A 24053-nucleotide genomic window follows, 5' to 3' on the forward strand; every position below is an offset into this window, starting at 1 on the left:
GTGTGATGTAGAGTTTGGTGCTGGCTTGTTAGACGCATGGACTAGAACGTTCAAGGTCAACATACACAGACGGAGGAGTGTGGCGTAGTGGTTAGAGTGTTGGTCTTGCACTGGGAAGACCTGGGTTCAAATCCCTTCTTGGGCCATGAAGCTCATCAAGTAACCTTGGCTTAGTCATTCTTTCTCAGCTTGAGCTAACTCACAAGGTTGTGCAAAAGAGGGAAAGTCAGATCCGAGCTCCAGGGAGTAGGAGTGCAGTGTTTTCATAAGGAACTGATTAATGCATGCCTTTCTCTAGTTCCAGCTCCTGCCAACCTAGCAGTTCGAAAGCAAGAAATTGCAACTAGATAAATAAGTACCGCTTTGGTGGGATGGTAACAGCGTTCCGTGCACCTTGGTGTTTAGTCATGCCGGCCACATGACCACGGAAATGTCTTCGGACAGCGCTGGCTCTTCGGTTTTGAAATGGAGATGAGCACCGCAACCCTAGGGTCGGCTTCAACTGACTTTCGAGCAAGGGAACCTTTACCTTTACTTTTTAGATACTGCTGCTACATTTAAATACCTCTGATACATGGTTTTGTTGTTGTTCAGTCACACAGTCGAGTCTGACTCTTCGCAACCCCACGGACCAATGCTCCCTCTAAGCTGTGGAGTCCTGCGAGCAGAAATTCTACTTTGTGAGCTACTGGCATTAAAGTTGTGAGCGAGCAATTTGGCTACTGCATAAGTGAGTTTGCTCTGGAGCCCTCCTTCCCGAGCTGAGACAAAAAATGTGTGAGCCGGAGGCTAAAAAACTGTGAGCTAGCTCACACTGACTCAGCTTAGAGGGAACACTGCCACAGACCACATCACGCGGGTAGTTCCTTCAAAATACATGTATGGCCTTCTGTAGCAACCCATGCTTGGACTCACCTGTGATCTTAGGCACCCGTATCTCATAAAGCTACCATTACGTGGTTTATTTTTTAAAGCCCCCCCCAAAGGAAACCACTCAATTTCTACAAAATCTTTATTGATAATACACCCCAAGACCCCATTCCAGTAGGATGAGATTTCAGTGTTTTCGGCTATAGCAGTGCGTACAACGTGAATACACAGATATGACATAGCGCAGAAAAGGACATGATTCTGTGGATCTGAGTTCCTTTCAATACGTTCCGAGGCCATATCAAAGGTGTTTGGAAGGGTTAAAGCCTTTGGGAATGTGGGAGGGTGGACTCTTTTCCAGTTTCAACTCCTGGGTTTTCTCCGAGAACCTAAAACAAGAAAGGAAAAGAGAGGCAATGAGGATAATTTCAGTTTGGGGGGAAGGATAGGCTTGCTAAAAGGGACATGATCCAGACCGGCAATGGCCCGACTCTGTTCTTGTGCAGGGAGTCAGTCTCGGAAGGAAATTGCTGCGACTGACCCTCTGCTCCGTTGTAATGGAGGTGAGCGCTTGCCTAAAATCAGGCCTCCGCTTCTGTCCAGAGGAAACTTGCAATTGCATGGAGCCGCCATATTTTCCCCCTCAAGGAGGACGCTGGCAGAAACCGACTGCAATTCACCCCCAGCAGTTGCTGCCCCCTTTCTGCCCTGTTGAGGCCAAGTCAGACCCTCTAGCTCAGCAGTGCCTTCTTGGACCAGCTCTCCAGGGCCCTGTGGCCAGAAAGATCTTCTCCAGGACTTGCTAAATTGTTTTAGTTTTTTTATTTTAACCTTTTGCTTTATTAGACTGTTGATATTGTTTTAATTTTGTTTATCTGCCTTGGATCGTGGGATGCATCGGAGAAAGGTGGGTGTACAAATATTTTAGATCTATGAGCAGAGATGTTGTCCCTGCGGATAGGTGTTAAGAATATGCAAGCCCTGGGCTTTTCCAGCTAAATGGAAAATGAGCAAGACCTCAGATACCTTATGCACAACTCTTTTTTTCACTCTGGTTGCCCCCTATTTAAATTTGATCCAATAAGCATTCGGTGGAACAGAAACATCCGTCTTCTCCCAACTCATACAGCAACCAGAGTCTCAAATTTCAAGTTTTAGCGTAAAATCTTGAACTAAGCAATGTTGCTTCACACATTCAGTGCTGATGAGTATGCCTAAAAATGTTATGTGCAGCTGTGACATAACACATATACATGCATGAAGCTGCTTTATACTGCGTCAGACCCTCAGTCCATAAAGTCAGTATTGTCTACTGCTCAGACTGGCAATAGTTCTCCAGGGTTTCAGGCTGAGGTCATTCCCACCATCACTGGACCCAGCAACCTCAGCCATAAAATAAATAAATGCCATCTCAAGTTCCTACGCCTGCTCATCCTTTAATGTGATTTATGTTGTCATGTGTCAGCAACACCCTTCCAACCCTCTACATTGGACAAACAGGCTAGTCCCTTTGACAAAGAAGTAATGGATATAAGTCTGGTATCAGAAACCACAACATTCAAAAAACAGTGGGGGGAACATTTTAACCTTCCAGGACATTCAGTTGCTGAGCTAGAAGGAATTCCAAAGGGAGATTCGAAGGAGAGACTGCTGAACTGCAACTTGTAACGAAGCTCAAAACAATGCGTCTCCCAGGACTGAATCGAGACCTAGATTTCCTGTCTCATTACCAACACTGATTTCTCCACACCTACTACCTCCCTGCATATCACACCTCCTCCAATCACGCCTGCTGTTGTGGTTTGTCTGCTACTGTCATTCGGCATCTGAAATCACTCTCCAAGATAGAAGAAGAAGAAGAAGAGATTGGATTTATACCCCGCCCTTCACTACCCAAAGGTGTCTTAGAGTGGTTTACCTACTCTTTTCCCTTCCCCTCCGCACAACAGACACATAAGAACATAAGAACATAAGAGACGCCAATGTTGGATCAGGCCAAAGGCCCATCCAGTCCAACACTCTGTGTCACACAGTGGCCAGAAATACCAGTGCCATCAGGAGGTCCAGCAGTGGGGCCAGGACATTAGAAGCCCTCCCACTGTTGACCCCCCCAACTTGTACACCCTGTGGGGTAGGCGGGGCTGAGAGAACTCTGACAGAAACAGCTCTTTTTCAAGAACAGCTGTGCCAGTAACTATGGCTTGCCCAAGGTGCAAGTGGAGGAGTGGGGAACCGAACCCGGTTCTCCCAGATTAGAGTCCGCGCACTTAGCCACTACACCAAACTGGACAGAGGGACTCACATTCTAGCTGTATCTGAAGAAGTGAGCAGTGACTCAAGAAAGCTCTTACATTACCACCCATTTCATTAGTCTTTAAGGTGCTACTGGACTCTCGCTCTTTTCTACACCTACTCCTGGCGATGCCAGGGAGTGAGCCTGGGACCTTCTGCATGCAAAGCAGAGGCTCTTCCACTGAGCCGCAGCCCCTCTCCTAAATGTTTGGAAACATTGATGTTCCCTTATCTGAGCACTACAACTGTCTGTGGCTTGCCCTGCTGAATACAGTTCACTGGCCGGCTCTATTGTTCCGCAGTGTGTAGAATGTATGTGCAGTGCACACGCATTAACTTCCAAACTTTTTTTTTAAAAGACTTACGGGCTTTGAAGAAGTTGCACCCAAGTCCCGTCCGGGATCCAATTCGCTCCAGTCTGGTCCCAAAGCATCCGGAGAACTGTCGCCTCCGTTTTGGGGAGGCCAGGAATTTTCTCCACTGCTCCTCCACCTCGGCCTGCTGAAGGGGGCCCGGAGGATGGAGCAGGCTGGGGGGGAAGGGTTCAAAATCAGCGAGGTCCACGTCAGCCCCGTCCTCTGCGGGGCCTGCCCCGTCGTCAAAGGCTGCCAGTTCCAGAGAGTCCCTTTCCCCTTGCGGGAACTTCTCCTTCAGCCGCTCAAGGAGGTCCTAAAGTTGGAGAGAATTATAAACAAGAATTGCCTCCTCTGTTAACAGAAAGGGGGACATTGACAGCTGCTCTCTGTGTACTGAAGAAGTGAGCCGTGACTCACGGAAGCTCCTACCCAGCCACATATTTTGTTAGTCTTTAAGGGGCTCCTGGACTCTTGCTCTTCTCGGTGCACTGAGTTTCCTGTTGCTGGCCTTTTGCAGCCAAAAACACAGACAGTCTTGCGGTGCCTGAAAAGCTGACAGATTTATTGGTGCAGAACCTTTTTGAGCCCAGATCTGCTCCTACGGGTGCATTAAACATTGCCTTCGGTATGCAGAAACAGGCAGACATACATATCTGGGAGGCCACGGTTGTGTGTTCCTGCATCATCTCTTTGCCTCTCTTGATCTTGGCGGACAGAGCTCTTTCTGTCCAAATCCAAACAGTTTCTGTAGTTGGGGACTATAGCTTTTTATTTTTTTTGGTAACGATGACCACTGGGAAGTTGTGAATGTAAATCTGGACTGGGGAGAAGTTGTTTGATAATTCCCCCCAACCTCAAGAATGATTTTTTAATTTCTGCTTCTTTTCTTCTCGCCCTTCTAGGGCAAAGATGTCCAAACTGAGATGTGTGTTCCCTGCCCTGTCACTCCCTTAGAGAAAGCAGGGATGGTGTCTGCATTGGGAACCCCTGACCCCATCCGGGGCTGGCTCCAGAGTGTGGAAATACGCCAGGGCCTCCAAAGCGCCAAAGGGCACCATCACGTGCAATGTTCCCTCTAAGCTGTGGAGTCTTCTGAGCAAAAATTCTACTTTGTGAGCTCCTGGCATTAAAGTTGTGAGCGAGCAATTTGGTTATTGCATAAATTAGTTTGCTCTGGAGCCATCCTTCCTGAGCTAAGACAAAAGTGAGTGAGCCAGAGGCTAAAAAACTGTGAGCTAGCTCACACTAATTCAGCTTAGAGGGAACACTGATCACGTGCCCTTTGTGGGGGAGATCCAAGAAGACCAGCTCCCCCCCCCAAGTCCCAGGATCCCTTCTCTATCCATACAGGGACAGCTGTTGGACCACTGAGAGGTTTAGAACACCTCCTGCTCCTCGCCTGTTGACATGCCAAGAGGAAAGGGCACCATCTCTTGTCCTGCCGCTGTGCCAAGCCAGTCCCTTGGGTAGCCACTCCTGAGCGACTTCCGTCTCCTCCTTACCTGCAGGGACTGTAGCTCTTGGCTGGAGGGACTCCAGGTCACCGGATGAGCCGAGCCCAGCTTGGCCTGCAGGCATAGCAGGAGCAGAGGGAGCAGGGTGACGCCACCGTTCATCTTGCTGTCTTCTCCTGCGGCTTTCCCTTGCTGTCTTCAGCCCAGGATGTGGAACAGCCTCTCGGCGGGGAAGAGGGGTTCCTTTATAGCCCCTTCCGAGGAGGCTCGCTCGCTGCCCCAAGCCGGCCAGACCCCAGTAAGCCAAGTCTGACCACCAAGGCCTGATAAGGAAACTGGTTCCAACTAGCGGCGCCAAGAGGTCAGGCCTTTGAAAATGGCCTCTGTCTTTCTCCCCCCCTCCCTTTTTAATGAAGCAATTACAGTCTCTCTCTCTCGCTCTCTCTTTTTCTGGAGCTGTTTGACTTCCATTAGATGTAACAGCCATGAGCTGCCCGTGCAAGATTTTTTTGAAGTCCTCCTGCCCCCCCCACTCCTCCGTGTGTTTCAAGCTTGGAGACGCTTACAGATGAGACCCCTCTTGTGCGTGCCGGACTCTCTACCGCCATTAGGCGAGCTGTGATGGATGGAGCTGCAGCCCTGGAGTGCGGGAAGCGGCTTGTCTGAAGGCTCTGCCACTTTAGGCCCACCGGCAGGCCAGACTCGAGCCCTGGGGGGTTGATTTCTTGGGGGGGGAGGTGTCATGAAAACTGTAGTGGTTCTCTCATGCCAACAGCAGCTCTGCTCAGTTCGTCCCTCCGTCCTTCTGAGGTTCTTGGCACCAAGTCTGCCTGGGAGGTGGTTTTGCTTCTGGTCTTGGAAGGTCAGGCTGGGAGGTGTATGTGTGTGTGTGGGAGGGGGGCAATTGCAAAGCTAGACTTGTGGCAGTGTGCTGTTCTCGCATCCCGGAGGCCAAGCAGTGATCTGGCATGCTTTTAAGGCACCCACAGGCAGGGCAGGGAGAGACAGCTGGCTTCCCCAGAAGCATCTCCACCATTTCATCCTCAGAGAGATATACTGCCTTGGAATGTGGAGGTTCCATTTAGCAGTCATGAATAACAGCTGCAGGAAGACGTATGAGATGTATGTCAGGATCTGTGCTCAGGCACATGTAAAGTCCAGCATCCTTTCTCTAGCAGCGGTCAACTAGAAACCCCCCTAGAAGGGCACCATCAAGATGCAGTCTGGGAGTCGGTCACTTGTCTCTTCCTGGATTAATTTGTCTGTCTGCTAAAGTCATCAGATGGGGGGGGGGCTGCCCTTCTCTGGGTGCCTCCACCACCAATTCTGAAGTCTGGGGAAGGTTACCTAGCCTAGTTTGGTGTAGTAGTTAAGAGTGCAGACTCTAATCTGGGAGAACCGGGTTTGATGCCCCACTCCTCCACCTGCAGCTGCTGGTGTGACCTTGGGTCAGTCACAAGTTCTCTCAGAGCTGTTCTCTCGAGAGCAGTTCTCTCAGAGCTCTCTCAGCCCCACCTCCTTCGCAGGGTGTCTGTTGTGGGGAGGCTGAAGGGAAAGGAGATTGTAAGCCACTCTGAGACTCGGGTAGTGAAGGGCAGGGCATAAATCCAATCTTTTCTCTTCTTCTCTTTTCTTCTCTACATTTGAATCCAGTGGTGCCTTGAAGGCTAACAGAATTCCCCAGCTCCTTATTCAGAATCATGAAACCTTTGAAACCCGCTGACAGGAAGCAACATTGGAGAAGGCCTCAGTCTCTATGCCCTGTCTGTTGACCCTCCAGATAGGCTTGCCAGCTCCAGGATAGGAAATTCCTGGAGATTTGGGGGGGTGGAGCCTGCGGAGAGGGAGGTCAAGAAAAGGGAGGGGTACTCTAAAATACCATACATCCCACCCGCCAAAGTAGCCATTTTCTCCAGAGGAACAGATCTCTCTAGCCTGGAGATGACTTGTGATTCCAGGAGGTCTCCAGTTCTTACCTGGAGGTTGGCAGCACTAGCTCCAGGGCACTTGGCTGGCCACCATGTGCAACAGGATGTTGGGTGGGACATACCACTGGTCTGATCCAGCAGGGCTCTTCTGATGTTCTTATGTCCTCCCCCCCACCCCACCCCACCCCGCTCCATCCCGGAGGGCTGCCTCTACTTTGAATTCTGCAGGAAGGTTCTAATTAACACAGAGAATCCTGCCAAAGTTGGGAACCTCCAGAAGGCCCCAAAAGCCTGAGAGAAAGCCATGGAGAAAGACCCTCTGCCCATGATCTGAGGGGATCTTTATTGCTGTTAACGATTTTTACACATTCAGGCGCTGAAAACTCTCCCCAACCTGGTTCCGTGCAGCTACAATCTGAATCCAGAGGAGCCAGCTGTGTTAGACTGTTGCTGCAAAAGAGTAAAAAGCCCAGTGGCACCTTTAAGACAAACAAACTTTATTGTAGCACCAGCTTTCGAGAAACACAGCTCTCTTTGTCAGATGTATCTGATTAAGAGAGCGGTGTTTCTTGAAAGCTTGTGCTACAATTAAGTTTGTTAGTCTTAAAGGTGCTACAATCTGAAGCTTGCGGCACTGCTAACAAGACAATGAGAGAGAGAGAGAGAGAGAGAGAGAGAGAGAGAGAGAGAAAAAAAACAGCGCAGCAATCCGGAGCAAGGAGGTGAGTGTAATTCAAACCCTTCTGGTCTCACTGGATCCGGAGGAAGCCTTCCATGTACAAATTAGTGCCTGCCCGGCAACCCACCCCTCCCTGATGGAAGCTCCTCTCCATTCATCTCCCTCCCAGGTTCACTTCAAAGGCCAGCTTTCCTCATTTATATGCTAATCGGAATAAACAAAGCGTTCAGGGCTCGAGTAGGGAGCATTTAATTAGGAGGGCCTTTTTGTAATGTGTGGGGAAATACATCCTCTCCCACGTTTTAATTGAGAGGAGAAAGACCTGGGATTTCATCTCAAGGGCGGATTTCTATCTGCCCTCTCTGGTGCTGGAGTGACATTGCTAAAGACCCCGGATGGACCGCCAGTGTCAGAAGAACCTGGGGTTTTCAAATCAGGTAAACGGTAAAGATAAAGTTTCCCTTGCTCGAAAGCCAGTCGAATCCGACTCTAGGGTTGCGGTGCTCATCTCCGTTTCAAAGCCGAAGAGCCAGCGCTGTCCGAAGACGTTTCCGTGGTCATGTGGCCGGCATGACTAAACACCTATTTATCTACTTGCAATTTCTTGCTTTCGAACTGCTAGGTTGGCAGGAGTTTCAAATCAGGGGTGTCCACCAAATTTGATAACATCCCTCAAGGGGGCCTATGGCTCCCAGCCAGCCAACTGTATGGTGGTGTGCACTTCTATATGTTGGAAATATTTGTGTGTTGCAAGGTCTAATTCAGTCATTATAGGGCTAATCTGTTTACCTTGTGTGCTATTGTTTAGACTGACCTGGAAGGGAAACCTGGCAGAGAGCCAATGGGAAGAAAGCCCGGGAAATCTAAGTCTGTTTACTCATAATCATTGGTTAATGTATTCAGGTGATTTCCTTCTAGGAGTCAAGGTAGGAACTCACAGGCTGGGGCAGGTGATGCTCTGTCTTCTTGGTGCTGGGGGGGGCAACAGTGGGAGGGCTTCTAGTGTCCTGGCCCCACTGGTGGACCTCCTGATGGCCCCTGGTATTTTTGGCCACTGTGTGACACAGAGTGCTGGACTAGATGGGCCATTGGCCTGATCCAGCATTGGCTTCTCTTATGTTCTTATGTAAGAAGAATCTCCATTGTTGTTGCTGTTGTTGTGAGACCGTGTGGTTGGTCTGTTCTGTAGCTGTAGAGATGTAGAGATGTAGCCTTAGGTCTCTGTTATCTTGTAGATTTTCCCGTGTACCTTTCCCTTAGAAGTAAAGATTTTTACACAGAAAGAAATGCCTCCTCTCCAATGAAGCAAAGATCCATTGCAAACTCTGAATATCTAAGTATTTTTGCCAATTTTTCCAACACTATAGTGTTGGAATACATGTTGTTTACCTTTCAGCCATTATGGAGTTAACAGGATGTTACACTGCCTAATGTAGTCAACACATGGGAAAGTTTGTGGGAGTTGTTTACCCTAATTGAATGACCTGTATCCTCTGTACTGGTCAGCTAGCATCTTGTTTGTAGAAATGCTTTAATCTAGCATTCTGCATTCATGTATTCTACAAGCTTTACGGCTCATTGTCTGAAGCAACAAGAAACACAGAGTGGAGAGTCAGAGAGCCATGTTAGTGATGTAGCTAATAGGATGCGTTAGAATGTAGGTAAAGGTTTCCCTTGCTCGAAAGCCAGTCGAATCTGACTCTAGGGGGTGGTGCTCATCTCCGTTTCCAAGCCGAAGAGCCAGCGCTGCCCGAAGACTTCTCCATGGTCATGTGGCCAGCATAACTAAACGCCAAGGCGCATGAAACGCTGTGACCTTCCCACCGAAATGGTTCCTATTTATCTACTTGCAATTTCTTGCTTTTGAACTGCTAGGTTGGCAGGAGCTGGGGCCAGAGACGGGAGCTCACTCCGTCACGCAGCACTCGGGTCTCGAACTGCCGACCTACAGACCTCCCAGTCTGCAGCTCAGCGTCTTAACCACTTGAGCCACCACAGCTCTTAGAATGTAGTCAGCTGCAAATACGTAATCTTTCATTTCTGTTATCCAAAGTACCAGTCCTACGTTTTTTTCTGCAGTAAAGTTATATTTCTTTTAAAACTTAAGCACTTGTGTTTCGTGCCTCTGTTGAAAACAACGTGGTGACCTCAGGTACCATAACGCCTGCCACCCCTTTCCCTGGAGCCCACCAAGCATCTTCAGAAGGTGGGTGGTGCTGGTGCGGCTTTTGCCCAGCAAGACTCCTGATTGACCGTTGGAGATCTGATTGCTTGTACAGACTCTTTTGAAGCGCTGATTTGGCAGCAGCTGCCACCGCAGCACAAAGACCTTCACTGTGTGACTGTAGGGAAGGTGCGGCAGCCATTCTGTGCCCGCCTGCGCCTCCTGCGGCACCCGTTTGGGGCTGCACCAATCACACCATGTCAGGATTCTAAATAGGCCCGCCAGCTCAAAAAAGTTGGGGACCCACCATGTTCTTTGTGAGTTTACAAAGAGGTCTAGGAACCTGGAGGAAGCGGGAGTGTGTGTGTGCGCGCATGTTCTTCTTGATAAGTCTTGCGCCAACTAGCTAGTGATATGTCAAGGTGGGCAGCCACGCTCCCTCTAAGCTGTGGAGTCTTGTGAGAAAAATTCTAACTTCTGAGCCACTGGCATTAAAGTTGTGAGCGAGCGATTTGGCTGCTGCACAAAGTAGTTTGCTCCGGAGCCCTCCTTCCCGAGCGAAGACAAAAATGTGTGAGCCGGAGGCTAAAAAAAACTATGAGCTAGCTCACACTCACTCAGCTTAGAGGGAACACTGGTGGGCAGCCGTTTTGTTCTGAAGCAATAGAACAAAGTTAGAGTCCAACGGCACCTTTAAGACCAACAAAGCTTTATTCAAGGTGTGAGCTTTCGTGTGCCACGAAAGCTCACACCTTGAATAAAGCTTTGTTGGTCTTAAAGGTGCCGTTGGACTCTAACTTTGTTCTACCTAGTGAAATATTTGCGCTCCCTCTTTGGGACAATGGGCCATTTTGGGGGGCTCTGGGGCTTTGTTATCAGAGGAGGGGTTCAGCTTTTTGAGAATCTCAGCTTTCACTTGTAAAAACCTCACCAGCTTCTAGCTCCTGTGGTTGCAAAGATAAATTTTAAATTGCATGGACACTGCTGCCGAACTCTCGGCAGGCCGGAACCCAGTCCCCGGTCACCAGTGACCAGGAGTTCCATGCAGCTACGAAACGCAGAACTTAATTCTGCAAAACAGGGAAACGCGTGTGGATTTTCTTCATGCGCCCCACTTCCGTTTCCTTAGGCCATGGGTTCCAGTTGTTCGTAACTTAAAGGCTGGGCCGACGGATTTGTGCTGTGTGTCAAGCCCCTGCGTGACTTTGGACAAGTTGCTAGCAATGCTCCCTGTTGGGATTCTTTGATTCAGGGTCGGTGGTCGTATTGCAAACACAAGAGCCACCCTTAGTAAAAGAAAAATATCTTTACTATAAAAACAAAATAAAACATGGGTAGGGTACTTTGGATAAAAGAAATAAAATAAAAAGTTACATACTTGCAGTTACTCTCAGTAATATATGCTAACAGCTACATCTTTCTATCTGTCTTGACTTCTAGAAGAGAACTGCCTCTCTGGTTCGCACAAAGGGCCATAAACTTGTGAATACATTAATGCTAGATCAAAGCATTTCTACAAACACGATGTTAGTTGACCAATACAAAGGTTACAGGTCACTTCATTAGGGTAAACAACTCCCACAAACTTTCCCGCCGTTGACGTAACATCCTGTTTCCTAACAAACAACATTTATCTCTGTAATGACTGAAGTGTAAGCAACTTGCAATTCCAACACATGGAGTCTTGTGAGCAAAAAGTTCCACTTTGTGAGCTCCTGGCATTAAAGTTGCGAGCGAGCGGTTTGGCTGCTGCATCAATCAGTTTGCTCTGGAGCCCTCCTTCCTGAGCGAAGAGAAAAATCTGTGAGCCAGAGGCTAAAAAACGGAGCTGGCTCACACTCACTCAGCTTAGAGGGAACACTGGTTGCTAGTCCTCAGCTGCCTCCCCGGCTGCAGCCTCTTCGGCTGTCAAACGGGAATAATTTGCCTTCCGGATATTCATTCCTCCTTCCCTCGTTATGTCTGCCTCTGGCCCTTCCCGCAAAGAGCTTTGGGGTCACTGGTGAGATGTTTCAGGGTGGTGATGAGCGTGGAGCCAAACACTAATTACAAGAGCTTTTCCAATTAAAAGCAAGAGATTGTTAAAGCACATGGCAACACAACAGTCGCTTGGGAGCAGCTCCTGTCATAAGTAACTTCCACTTTTGTGGGGCGAGGAAAAGCTCGGCTTTTCGCCTGTTTGCAAACTTTCATGGTGTCTTGGAGACATTCTGGATGACGGTGGGTGTCAGATCGTCTTTGCTGGTGTGTCGAGCGGCTGTCCCTGCAGAGCTTGAGCTGTGGGGTTGAGGGGGAAGCTATGCGGCTGGTCTTTTGCCGCAATAGCACACCCTCTGACTTGACTGATGCACGAAGAGACAATATTTCAGCTCTCCCTGTCACCCACACCGCATCACGGGGCACCGTCCCCTGTCAGTATTTGTTTCTCTTCATCTTTCCCACAGCACAGTATGTTTAGATGTGCCCCAAACAACCACCTGGCTTGTTGGGGCCAGTGTTCCCTCTAAGCTGAGTTTGTGTGAGCTAGCTCACAGTTCTTTAGCCTCCGGCTCACACATTTTTGTCTTAGCTCGGGAAGGATGGCTCCAGAGCAAACTAATTTATGCAGCAGCCCAATCGCTTGCTCCCAACTTTAATGCCAGTGGCTCACAAAGTAGAATTTTTGCTCAAGAGACTCCACAGCTTAGAGGGAACATTGGTTGGGGCCGAGTTTAATTTGAAGGAAAGGGGCCGTGTGCCCACCCTTGGCCTGCCAAAGGTTCCCAGTTCAGTCTCTGACCTCTCCGCTTGGAAAGGTCTAGGAAGGGACATGTGGGGAGACCCCCGGAGAGCCCTCGGCCCTGTCAAGGGACCAGACCCAGCTGGATAGACCAGAGGTTGGAGTCGGTACCAGGCAGCTTCATATGCTTCACTGCCCTGCAGGTGGCTTTAACAATCGCTGTTTTACAGAAGGTTTGTTATCGTTTTGTGGGGCCACGGTGGCTCAGAGTTTAAGACGCTGAGCCGCAGACCGGAAGGTTGGTAGCTCAGCAGTTCGAGACCTGAGTGCTGCATTATGGCGTGAGCTCCCGTCTCGGGCCCCAACTCCTGCCAACCTAGAAGTTCGAAGGCAAGAAATTGCGAGTAGATAAATAGGTACCACTTCGGTGGGAAGGTCACAGTGTCCTGTGTGCCTCGGCGTCTAGTCATGCCAGCCACATGGCCACGGAAACATCTTCAGACAGCGCTGGCTCTTCAGCTCGGAAATGGAGATGAGCACCGCTCCCTAGAGTCGGATTCGACTGGCTTTCAAGAAAGGGAAACCTTTACCTGTTATCGTTTTATCCATCTGCTTCTTAGAACCGAAAGCCTGCCTTCCCCGGGCTGTGGGGCTTCGAGGTCCAGACAGGGTGAGGTCTCTGTTCAATAGGGTTGCCAGCTCTCAGTTGGGAAATACCTGGAGATTTTGGGGGTGGAGCCTTGAGAGGGTGGGGTTTAGGGAGGGGCAGGACCTCAGCAGGGTAGAAAGCAATAGAGTCCACCCTCCGTTTTCTCCAGAGGAACTGAGCTTGGCCATCTGAAGACCAATTGTAAAAGCAAGAGATCTCCGGGTAGCCTGCCATTCAAGAGACCTTTTCCTCAGGGTCCCCCTTCTCCCCTTCGGGCTAACCTACCCAGGGTGGGGCTTTTCCAGTTGTGCCTCCCCCTAGATTGCATTCCCTGCCCTAGGAACTATGTCCGGCCACCTCCTTCCCTCTAGACTGGCCAAAAGAAGAAGAGGAGGAGGAGGAGATTGGATTTATACCCCACCCTTCACTCGGAGTCTCAGAGCGGCTTACAATCTCCTTTCCCCCTCCCCACAACAGACACCCTGTGAGGGAGGTGGGGCTGAGAGAGCTCTTTCAAGGACTGCTCTTGAGAGAACAGCTCTGAGAGAACTTGTGACTGACCCAAGCACGCACCAGCAGCTGCGTGTGGAGGAGGAGTGGGGAATCAAACCCGGGTCTCCCAGATTACGGTCCGTGCTTCTAACCACTACATCAAACTGGCTCTCAAAAAGAGCTGAAAGGGATTGAACAGAGGGCATTTATATGCTGAAACAGATTTAGCCATGGGGGCGGGGGCGGCTGCAGTTCTTAGAGAAGAAGAAGAGAAGAGAAGAAGAGATTGGATTTATACCTCGCCCTTCACTACCCAAGGGAGTCTCAGAGCGGCTTACAAACTCCTTTCCCTCCCCCTCCCCACAATAGACACCCTGTGAGGGAGGTGGGGCTGAGAGAGATCTGACAGAAACGGCTCTTTTTCAAGGACAGCTCTTATCAGAACTACGGCTTGCCCAAGGTCATCCAGCAGCTGTAAGTGGAGGACTGGGGAATCAAATCCAATTCTCCCAGATTAGAGTCCGCGCACTTAACCACGACACCAAACTGGCTCACAGCCTCTTTTATTGTTCTAACCATGGTTTTGCATTTTGCTGCCTTGGTTGTGTTGCTTCATTTTGTTGCTGGCAGCAGTTTCTTTTTCGTTTGTGCCGGCTCTGTGTGTGTCATGCTGTTAATGTTTTAACTTTGCGTTGTGTTCATTTGCCTGTCTGCTGAGGTCATTGGGAGGGGGGCCTTCTCTGGGTGCCCCCCCTTCACTTCTGAAATGGGGTGGGAGGTTACGGAGCCAAGGGCCTTCTCAACGTTCGGGCCCAGGAGCCCCTTGGAGACAAACCCAATGTTCCAGGGTGTCAGCTTTCGTGAGTCAAAGTTCACATCACCAGATCAAAGTGGCCATTTCCTCCAGGTGAACTGATCTCTCTCTCCACTGGAGATCACTTGTAATCCCAAGAGATCTCCAGCCACCCCCTGGCAACCCTAAGCGCCAGGCTGAAGTTGATGGGGAGGCCTGCTTGTCTACCCCCCACCCCACCCCGTAGAGCATCGTGAGTTCCAAGGCAGGAAGGCAGGATAAAAAGTCATAGAATCATAGAATGTTAGAGCTGGAAGGGACCTTGCAGGTCATCTAGTCCAACCCCCTGCACTCTGCAGGAGCATAGCCGAAAGATAGCCCTGCAACAGACCCGAAAGATGGTAGTCCATCCTCCGCTTGAAAACGTCCAGCGAAGGAGCATCCACCACCTCCTGAGGCAGTCTGTTCCACTGCTCAACCACTCTGACAGTTAAGAAGTTTCTCCTGATATTTAGCCGGTATCGACTCCCTTGTAATTTCCACCCATTAGATCTAGTCTTGCAATCTGGAGCAACAGATAATAGATCTGCTCCATCTTCTACATGACAGCCCTTCAGATACTTGAAGACTGCAATCCTGTCCCCTCTAAGCCTTCTCTTTCCCAGGCTAAACATCCCCAACTCTTTCAGCCGTTCCTCGTAAGACTTGGATTCCAGAGCTCTCACCATCCTGGTTGCCCTCTCCCCGAACTTCTGTAATAGCAATGAGCTCTGCAGCAGAGAGTTGTTTTGCTTTCTTCTGAACCCCAGATAGGCCTTTCCTTCTAGCTAGAATTTCCTTCTAGCATTTGAGAGCCGGTTTGGTGTAGTGGTTAGTTTGGTGTAGTGAGAGCCGGTTTGGTGAAGTGGTTAAGAGTGGCGGACTCTAATCTGTTTGAAGACTGTCCTAGCAGTAGTTGGACTAAAAGCGAACAGACAAGTACTCCCCCCACACACACCTCCAAAAGAACACACAGTACAAATCTGGAAATGTAATTGGACAAATTGTGAAAACCAATTTATTCCATAATCTTCACCATGGAGTGATTTGCACAAACGGCCAATTGCACATAAACGGGACACACAGAATGAAAACGGACATGATTTTCTCATAAATTAATGCATCCATACAAATAAGGGAAGGGGCGGGGAATCAGTGGCCTGTTCCACGGAGTCGGTGGCTGCATGCCCGTGCGTCCCTTGATCCCTCTGGGTCTCTCAGTGTTTGATGTCTGGTGCTGAATAATATTGAGGTGACATGAGTATTTTCCCCCTGTAATCTGTGCTGCGGGCTCATTCACACGTGTGAGTTGTTACTTAAAAAAAACCCCAACTAGGACTAGATGACACCAAGGTTGAGCTAATCCAGGGTCCCAAACATGGCGACCATGGGCACAATGGTACCCACCCACTTTTTCTGGTGCCCGCCAGGTGTTTTTAGGAACTAGGTGAGCCAGATAGGGATTTGGCCAGCAAAGTTTCTGATTGGCTACTGGAGATCTTATTGGCTTTGCAGATTTTTTAAAATGTTGCTTTGAAGAGGAAGGAGGAGGCGGAGGAGGAGGAGGAGATTGGATTCATACCCCGCCCTTCACTACCCAAAGGAGTCTACGAGCAGCTTACACTCTCCTTTCCCTTCCCCTCCCCACAACAGACACCCTGGGAGGTAGGTGGGGCTGAGAGAGCTCTCTCGAGAACTGCCCTTGAGAGAACAGCGACTGGCCCAAGGTCACACCAGCAGCTGTATGTGGAGGAGTGGGGAATCAAACCTGGTATTCCCAGATTAGAGTCCGCCGCTCCTAAGTACTACACCAACCTGGCTCTCTGCACTGTGTTGCTGAAGTTAAACCGTGGCAATCATTTTGCGGTTGGCTCCGCCTCCCGTGGCAGCCATCTTGTTGCTGCAGCCCCCCCCCCCATGCTATGTCAGAATTCCAAATTTGCCCACAGGCTCAGAAAGGTTGGGGAGCCCTGGTCTAATGCAGCACTCTGCATCCAACTGTGGCCTCCCAGATGCTCCTAGGAGCCTTGCAAGTGGAAGGAGATGGAGATAGCCTTCTGCTATTGTCCACTCCCAGTATCCTGCATTCGGAGGTACACTGCCTCGGTACATGGAGGCTCCGTTGATCTGTCACAACTAACAGGTGTGTGGACTTCCCAAGAACTTTGCCAACTCCTTGTTTAAGCAAGAAGCCATCTGCCCTGTTCCAAATTCGATTTGTTAAGTGTGGGTTGTATGAAAAAAGGACTTTTTATTTGTCAGGCGCGTGTGAATGAGCCCGCGAAGGTCCAGCGGTATTTGGGCTGCAGTTAGATTCAGAGGTTTTGCTTGATGTGGCTTTGTTTGCAGCGGTTGAATGAGGAGTCTGGCGGGACCAGGGTTGAGGGTCTCACCTGGGGCGCCGCAGCCTGCAGGGGGAAGCAAAGCAAAATTAACTTTCTGCGTCCTGAAATTCTTGCCTCGGAATGGTTGTGGGGGCAAAACTGTACAGGGCTGCAACATTTCGTGGAGTGACTTCTGAGATTAATTGGGGGGAAGCATTCTGGTAGACCAACAAGGTGTCCTTGGCTAATGGGTTTGCAGATTTTAAAAACATATTCTGCTGTGTCTGACGAAGGGATGGTTACCCCCTGAAACTACCTACCAGAGGAGGAGGGAGATTGGATTTATACCCGGAAGAGAGGTTTACAATCTCCTTTCCCTTCCCTTCCCCACAACAGACATCCTGTGAGGTAGGTGGGGCTGAGAGAGCTCTGAGAGAACTGGTCTTTAGAGAACAGCTCTGAGAGAACTGTGGCTTGCCCAAGGTCACCCAGCAGCTGCATGTGGAGAAGTGGGGAATCAAACCCGGTTCTCCCAGGTTAGAGTCCGTGCTCCTAACCACTGCACCAAACCTACATATATATTTGCAGATGGCAAATGACCCCTTCACCCAGGAAGGAGAGCATCTTCTAAGGTGATATCTGCTGGAGACACTTGTACACCAATAAAGACCGAAGAGAAGGAACTTTGTTTTTCAAACTAAGGGCTTAACTTACATGCAAACTTATTTGTCATTTTATTTATGAATACATTTTTATTCCACCTTTCTTCCAGGGAGCTCAGGGTGGTGTATGTGATGCTCCCCACCTTCCCTTTCCCCCTCACAACAACCTTGCAAGGTAGGTGAGTTTGACTGTCCCAAGGTTACCAAGTGAGCTTCATGGATTACTGAGGATTTGAACCTGCTTCTACAAGGGCTGTGGTGGCTTAAGTGGTTAAGATGCTGAACTGCAGACCAGAAGGTCTGTAGCTTGGCAGTTCGAGACTTGAGTGCCGTGTGAAGGAGTGAGCTCCCGTCTCTGGCCCCAGCTCCTGCCAACCTAGCAGTTCAAAAGCAAGAAATTGCAAGTAGATAAACAGGTACCGCTTCAGTGGGAAGGTCACAGTGTTCCGTGCGCCTTGGCGTCTAGTCATGCCGGCCACATGACCATGGAAATGTCTTCGGACAGCGCTGGCTCTTCAGCTTGGAAACGAATCCCTAGGGTCGGATTCGACTGGCTTTCAAGGAAGGGAAACCTTTACCTAGCTTCTGCAGTGTATGGTTGGTAAAGGTAAAGGTGTCCCTTGCTCGAAAGCCAGTCAAATCCGACTCTAGGGTTGCGGTGCTCATCTCCGTTTCTAAGCCGAAGAGGTGGGTTTTTTTAAAGGCTTTCGCTAGTCCCCAGTTCAGAGTTGTGATAAAGTTCAGTTGAAAGGGTTGAGTTAGTCCTGGCTAACTGAAGTCCCGTTGGCTTCTGTAAGTTTGGGCTCAAGCCAATGTTGGTTCATGAACGGGTTTTTCATCCCTTGTCGTTTCTTTTATCCCTACCCCACCATTATACCCTATCTTCTATTACCACCTCTCAAGACAAGATTAAAAAATCACACTTCTGAATTAAGAAATGAAACCGTGTATGAATTAACTGACCCAGGTCAATCATTTTAGAACAGCGGCTGGCTATAGCTGAATTGAAACAATGGGACGTACTTCACTCCTGTGCCTGGACAGGTTTGTGTTACGGTGCGTACGAGTGAGAATCGTTCACCCACTGAGGACAGTCCTGGCTAACTGAAGTCCTGTTGGCTTCTGTGAAACCCGAGTAGGGTGAAAGTTTGGGCTCAAGACAACATTGGTTCATGAACTGGTTTTTCATCCCTTGCCGGTTGTATCCCCGCCCCGCCATTATACCCCATCTTCTATTACCACCTCTCAGGACAAGATAAAAAAAATCACAATTCTGAATTAAGTAATGAAACCATGTATGAATTAACTGACCCAGGTCAATCATTTTAGAACAGCGGCTGGCTATAGCTGAATTGAAACAATGGGACGTACTTCACTCCTGTGCCTGGACAGGTTTGTGTTACGGTGCGTACGAGTGAGAATCGTTCACCCACTGAGGAGCTCCTCCTTTGTGGCTCTGCATGAGTCACTGTTCCGGCCAGAAGCACAGAGGTTCAACAAGCAGCCTCCCTGGACACAGGTAACCCTACTGGACTGGTTGGATTGTTCAATGCTGTTGCATAGCAGAATTACCCATCCGCCACCCCATCACTGAGGCCTGAGCAAGGCTACTGACAATAAGGATGTTTTGGAGGTCATTAATTCAGAGGGGTTTCCATTAAGTCAGCAGTGACCTTACCACACATAATTTGCACCCCACCACTGCAGAGGCTAATTAGGCAGAGGCCACCAGGGAATCATGCAGAGACCAGAGCCTTTCTGTGGCCTGGGAGAATTTTCCTCACAGCAGACCATTTCGGAAATCGTTGCTCTACAGTGAACTTCCGTATTCCGGCACAAAACTGCTTTCATTGGGGGGAGTTTGCAGCGTTAGATGGACTGGATTTCACATTTGTGCAAAGCGTCATCTGTGGTAGCATGCATGGAGGGCACCCGGTGTGTCTCTGTCTTACCGTCATCCTGACAGTTCAGCATCCCAGCCCGCTCAGGGCTCCAATTCGGTCCAGCTTGACGCCAAAGCAGCCCCTCGAGACGCCCTTTTTGCTTCTGCCCCGGTAGCTCCGCGAGGAGCCCAGAAGATCGCTGAAGAGCCGCTGGAGGGCGCTTTCCGAAATGGGGACCCCCTCCAGGGGGTTTCTGGACCAGGGGAGGGGAGTGTCTTGTTGCTCCATGGCCCCTGTGAGGAGGGTCTCATCCTGCTCCTGTTCTGTTTCCTCAGACCCCAGGGGTTGCTCTAGGTCCTCTTCTAACAGTTTGGACAAGGCCTGAAAGACAGAGAGAGAGAGAGGCGGAGGAAGGAAAGCCCGCTGGGTTAATTTCCATCATGGCATGCTAATTGCGGGCCATTTGCATCTTTTAGGCAGGTAATGGAATTCTGGATTTCTTGGTGCAGTCTGGGTACTGACCACTTCGACTACATCCTGTCTCCCACAGTGGCCAACCACAGTCAGGGCTAGGGTCCTGTCATTGCCTTCCCCTATCAACTGGTGCTTGGAGGTATACTGCCCCTGAATGTGGAGGTTCCACTGAGCCCTCATGGATAACAGCTGTTGAGAAAGCTCTTCTCTATTATTTCTCCCCCCCTTCCTTCTGAGCCGGAGCCATAAATGGTACACAGACAAAGACGAAGACCCTGAATTTTGATCTTCGTTTCGATAGCTCTTCTTCAAGAAGTTCACACTACTTACCGACTATATTGGAGAGTTTGGTCTATTGTTGATCTAGCAAAGGGGAGGCGTGCTTCCCCGATCAGTCTTCCCTTCCATAGCCAGTGTTCTTTCCACCTGACTTTCTCTTTCTCTCTCTTTCTCCCTTCCTTCCTTCCTTCCTTTCTCTTCCTCACCCCCTCCACCATCTATTGGCTTTCCTTGTTTCTCTCTTTCTCTTTCCACCGCTTTCATTCATTCTTTCCACCTCTCTCTCTCTTTCTCTCTCTCTTAGACAAATAAAGATCATTAGCAGACAAATAAATATCGTTATAAATATCTGTTTTTACCCCTTTTTGTTTTTATTTTCGGCAGTCTCATTTAATGTTAATAAAAAGCAAATCTGCCTCGGCGTCTAGTCATGCCGGCCACATGACCACGGAAACGTCTTCAGACAACGCTGGCTCTCCGGCTTGGAAACGGAGATGAGCACCGCAACCCGAGAGTCGGATTTGACTGGCTTTCGAGCAAGGGGGAAAACCTTTAATGTTTGTTCATGTCTTGTGGCTCTCAAACATCTGACGTTTATTCTATGTGGCTCTTACGTTAAGCAAGTTTGGCCACCCCTGGCCGTAGCTCCATTCCCATAGCCTTCTTCCATCAAAGGAGGACTGCTTGCGCCACCATTAGCAGGGTGGGTCTGCAGGATTCAACCACGCTGCAACTTCCTTTCTGAAGCCGCAATATCCAGGTGTCTTGGACCTCTGGGAATTCTGAAAGCAAGCAAGCACTGTACAAATAACGCAGACCACAAGTGCTCAAAAAGTCATGCAAAAAGAGTAAATTTATATAACAAGAATAACAGAGGGCCACATATATTGGTAAAACCAAATTACATCATATAATGTACAGGATGGAATCGCAAGGGAGTGGGTCTGAGCTGGATATTCAGGGAAACTTCCTGGAGGTAGATGGGGAAAACCAGGAGCACACCTCAGAGACCAACGAGATTCCAACGAAGGGAGCTTTGACTCTCGAAAGCTCTGAGTTCGGAAAACTTGTTGGTCTCGAAGGTGCCCCTGGATTCGAATCCTGGCTCTTCTACTGCAGCCCGAGTTCCCTCTCCCTCTAAGCTGTGGAGTCTTGTGAGCAAAGCGACTGGCATGAAAGTCGTTGGCGAGCGATTTGGCTGCTGCATTAATTACTTTGCTCCGGAGCCCTCCTTCCTGAGCTGAGACAAAAATGTGTGAGCCGGAGGCTAAAAAACTGTGAGCTTGCTCACACTAACTCAGCTTAGAGGGAACACTGGTACCAGGGACTGGAATGAGTGCTCCAGATGCAGAATGAACAACCTTGGGACCAATGCTCCCTCTAAGTTATGGAGTCCTGTGAGCAAAAATTCTACTTTGTGAGCTACCCGGCATTAAAGTTGTGAGCGAGTGATTTGGCTGCTGCATCCATCAGTTTGCTCTGGAGCCCTCCTTCCTGAGCGGAGACAAAAATGTGTGAGCCAGAGGCTAAAAAGCTGTGAGCTGGCTCACACTGACTCAGCTTAGAGGGAAGACTTACCCCAGCTACCCTCCTGAATCAGCCTTCTGGGAGGTAAGACTCTGTTCAGCAATGGAACAGCCTGCCTCAGGAGGAGGAGGACGACTTTCCTTCACCGGAGGACTCGAGGCAGAGACAGGGTAGCCATCTGTCAGGGGTACTATAGCTGCACACTCCTGCCTGGGGCAGGACTCACAGTGGTCCTTCTACGCTGAGTTAATGCGAGCTAACTCACAGTTTTTTAGCATCCGGCTCGTACATTTTTGTCTCTGCTCAGGAAGGAGGGCTCCAGAACAAACTAATTGATGCAGCAGCCAAATCGCTCGCTCACAACTTTAAGGCCAGGAGCTCACACAGTAGAATTTTTGCTGGGAATTCTCCCAGATGAAATGGGCTGGGTCAGGTGGAAGAGAGTAGCCGCCACCCCCCCAAAGAGCCCAGCTATCTGGCCCATTTCCATCCTTGTCCCCCCCCCCCAGCCAAACTGTCCCCTGGAACATCCCTCTCGCTCCTCCGTTTTGTCCAAGTAAGAAACAGGACATCAGGATGAGAAGACAGAGCGGATTTTTTCTCTCTCATTCCAAAAGGCAGGACTAGGAGAGAGCCAGTTTGGTGTAGTGGTTAAGTGAGCTGACTTTAATCTGGGAGAATGGGGTTTGATTCCCCCACCCCTCCACTTGCACCTGGCTGGATGGCCTTGGGCAAGCCGTAGTTCTGTTATTTGCTCGTGAGACTCCGCAGCTTAGGGGGAGCATTGGGCAGGAGGATGGACTAGAGAATCTCTAGGTGCACTTCCTACTGTGTGTGTGTGTGTGTGTTAAGTGCCGTCAAGCTGCTTCAGACTTATGGCAGCCCTATGAGTTAACGACTTCCAAAATGTCCTCTCGTTAGCAGCCTTGCAAACTGAGGGCTTCTTTGTGGCTTCTTTGCTTGACCCAATCCATCCCTTGTTGGGCCTTCCTCTACCTGCTGCCTTCTACCTTCCTCAGCCTTATTGTCTTTCCCAGTGACTCTCGTCTTCTCATTATCTGACCAAAGTAGGATAGCCTCCGTTTGGTCATTTTCGCTTCTAGGGAGAGCGCAGGCTCGGTTTGATCCAGAACCCTCTCATTTGTCTTTTTGGCTTTCCACCGTCTCCCTAAAACTCTCCTCCAACCCCACAGTTCTAACTGAGCCTTTCCCTCCCGTCAGCTATCCTCCATAAAACTGAGTAGAACTGGGTCACTCTCTACATTCCAAAGGGTGCCTCTGTCTTCTCGTGGGAACCCAGATGTGGGGTCTCTTACCTGGATGTTGGTCATCGGTTTGGCCCTTCCTTGGTCGTGCATCAAGAGCAGAATCAGCAGAAGCCAGCCGGAGCAGATGAGTTTGGGGTTCATTGTTGTCGCCTGTCTGCTGTTTCTAACTGAGCCTTTTCCTCCCATCAGCTACCCTCTGTAACACTGTGAATAGAACTGGGTCACTCTCCACATTCCAAAGGGTGCCTCTGTCTTCTCGTGGGAACCCAGATGTGGGGTCTCTTACCTGGATGTTGGTCATCGGTTTGGCCCTTCCTTGGTCGTGCGTCAAGAGCAGAATCAGCAGAAGCCAGCCGGAGCAGATGAGTTTGGGGTTCATCGTTGTCGCCCGTCTGCTGCAGGCAAGGGGGGGCAGGGGGGACCTTTTTTCAAGCTGTTCCGGAGGCGAGGTGAACAGGCAGTGACTTCTCCCAGCTTTTTATATCTCCCTTGACCCCTCCCCAGTCCACCCCCAAACTCCTGGTAGAAGCCCAAGGATTGGTTCAAGGGGGTCTTCATCCTTTTGTCGCAGAAGAGGAGGAATTAATTGAGCATCTCTGCTAACGTTCGCACTCTCGCTCTCGCTCTCCGCAGGTGGAAATTTTTTTTTGCGCTCAGCTCTGGCTGGGCATGAAAAGAGCAGTTTCTGTCTTGGCAGGGGCTGGTGGTGTTTCTCATGCTCTCGGTCTGGAAATTGCCTTGGCTCACTTGCCTGGCGCTCCCTGGAGCTGTCGGTTTCAGGGAGTTCTCAGCTGCTTAACTGCCTTGCAGAATCCATCTGAAGGGAAGAAACAAAAAACGCCCTTGGAAATTCCGCCATGAATTGTATGGCACTGACATTGGGGGATTGGCTTGAACTATCTACTGGAGAGTCTCACCCCAAGGGAAGGATCTAAGGAAATGACTGACGCCATCAAAACCACTCAAAGACCATCTTGTTTACAGAAAGCACTTTATTATTCTTATTGTTATTATTCCTGATTTTATTGTTTTATCTGGTTTTATGTATGGGCTTATGCCCCTTGTAAGCCGCCCTGAGCCTGCTCGCGGGGAGGGTGGGGTAAAAATGCCTAAATAAATAAATAAAATTAAAATAAATAAAAACGGAACTCTCGGGGAAATGTTGCCGTGAGGGGGAAAGAAGGAAAGAGGCTCAGGTCTT

The 24053-nt window shown here is 49.6% G+C and overlaps 2 protein-coding genes across 2 annotated transcripts; both read right to left on the minus strand.

Annotated features, from left to right (window-relative positions):
- Nucleotides 1-1233: 1233 nt before the first annotated feature.
- On the minus strand, nucleotides 1234-19379 carry LOC107111570 (natriuretic peptides B-like). Its single transcript, XM_015412549.1, has 5 exons — nucleotides 19374-19379; nucleotides 16829-16843; nucleotides 5021-5086; nucleotides 3528-3831; nucleotides 1234-1259 (listed from the first exon to the last, which is right to left on the minus strand). The coding sequence occupies exons 1-5, from the start codon at nucleotides 19377-19379 to the stop codon at nucleotides 1234-1236; spliced, it is 417 nt and encodes a 138-aa protein (XP_015268035.1).
- LOC107111571 (C-type natriuretic peptide 1-like) lies at nucleotides 16670-23231 on the minus strand. The gene is made up of 3 exons (XM_015412550.1): nucleotides 23139-23231; nucleotides 19374-19685; nucleotides 16670-16843 (listed from the first exon to the last, which is right to left on the minus strand). Exons 1-2 carry the CDS (start codon nucleotides 23229-23231, stop codon nucleotides 19389-19391), a joined length of 390 nt encoding a protein of 129 aa, XP_015268036.1. The 3' UTR covers nucleotides 16670-16843; nucleotides 19374-19388.
- Between the last annotated feature and the right edge of the window lie 822 nt (nucleotides 23232-24053).

This window comes from Gekko japonicus, unplaced genomic scaffold (assembly GCF_001447785.1).
Source record: "Gekko japonicus isolate JY-2015 unplaced genomic scaffold, Gekko_japonicus_V1.1 scaffold131, whole genome shotgun sequence".
NCBI lineage: Eukaryota > Metazoa > Chordata > Lepidosauria > Squamata > Gekkonidae > Gekko > Gekko japonicus.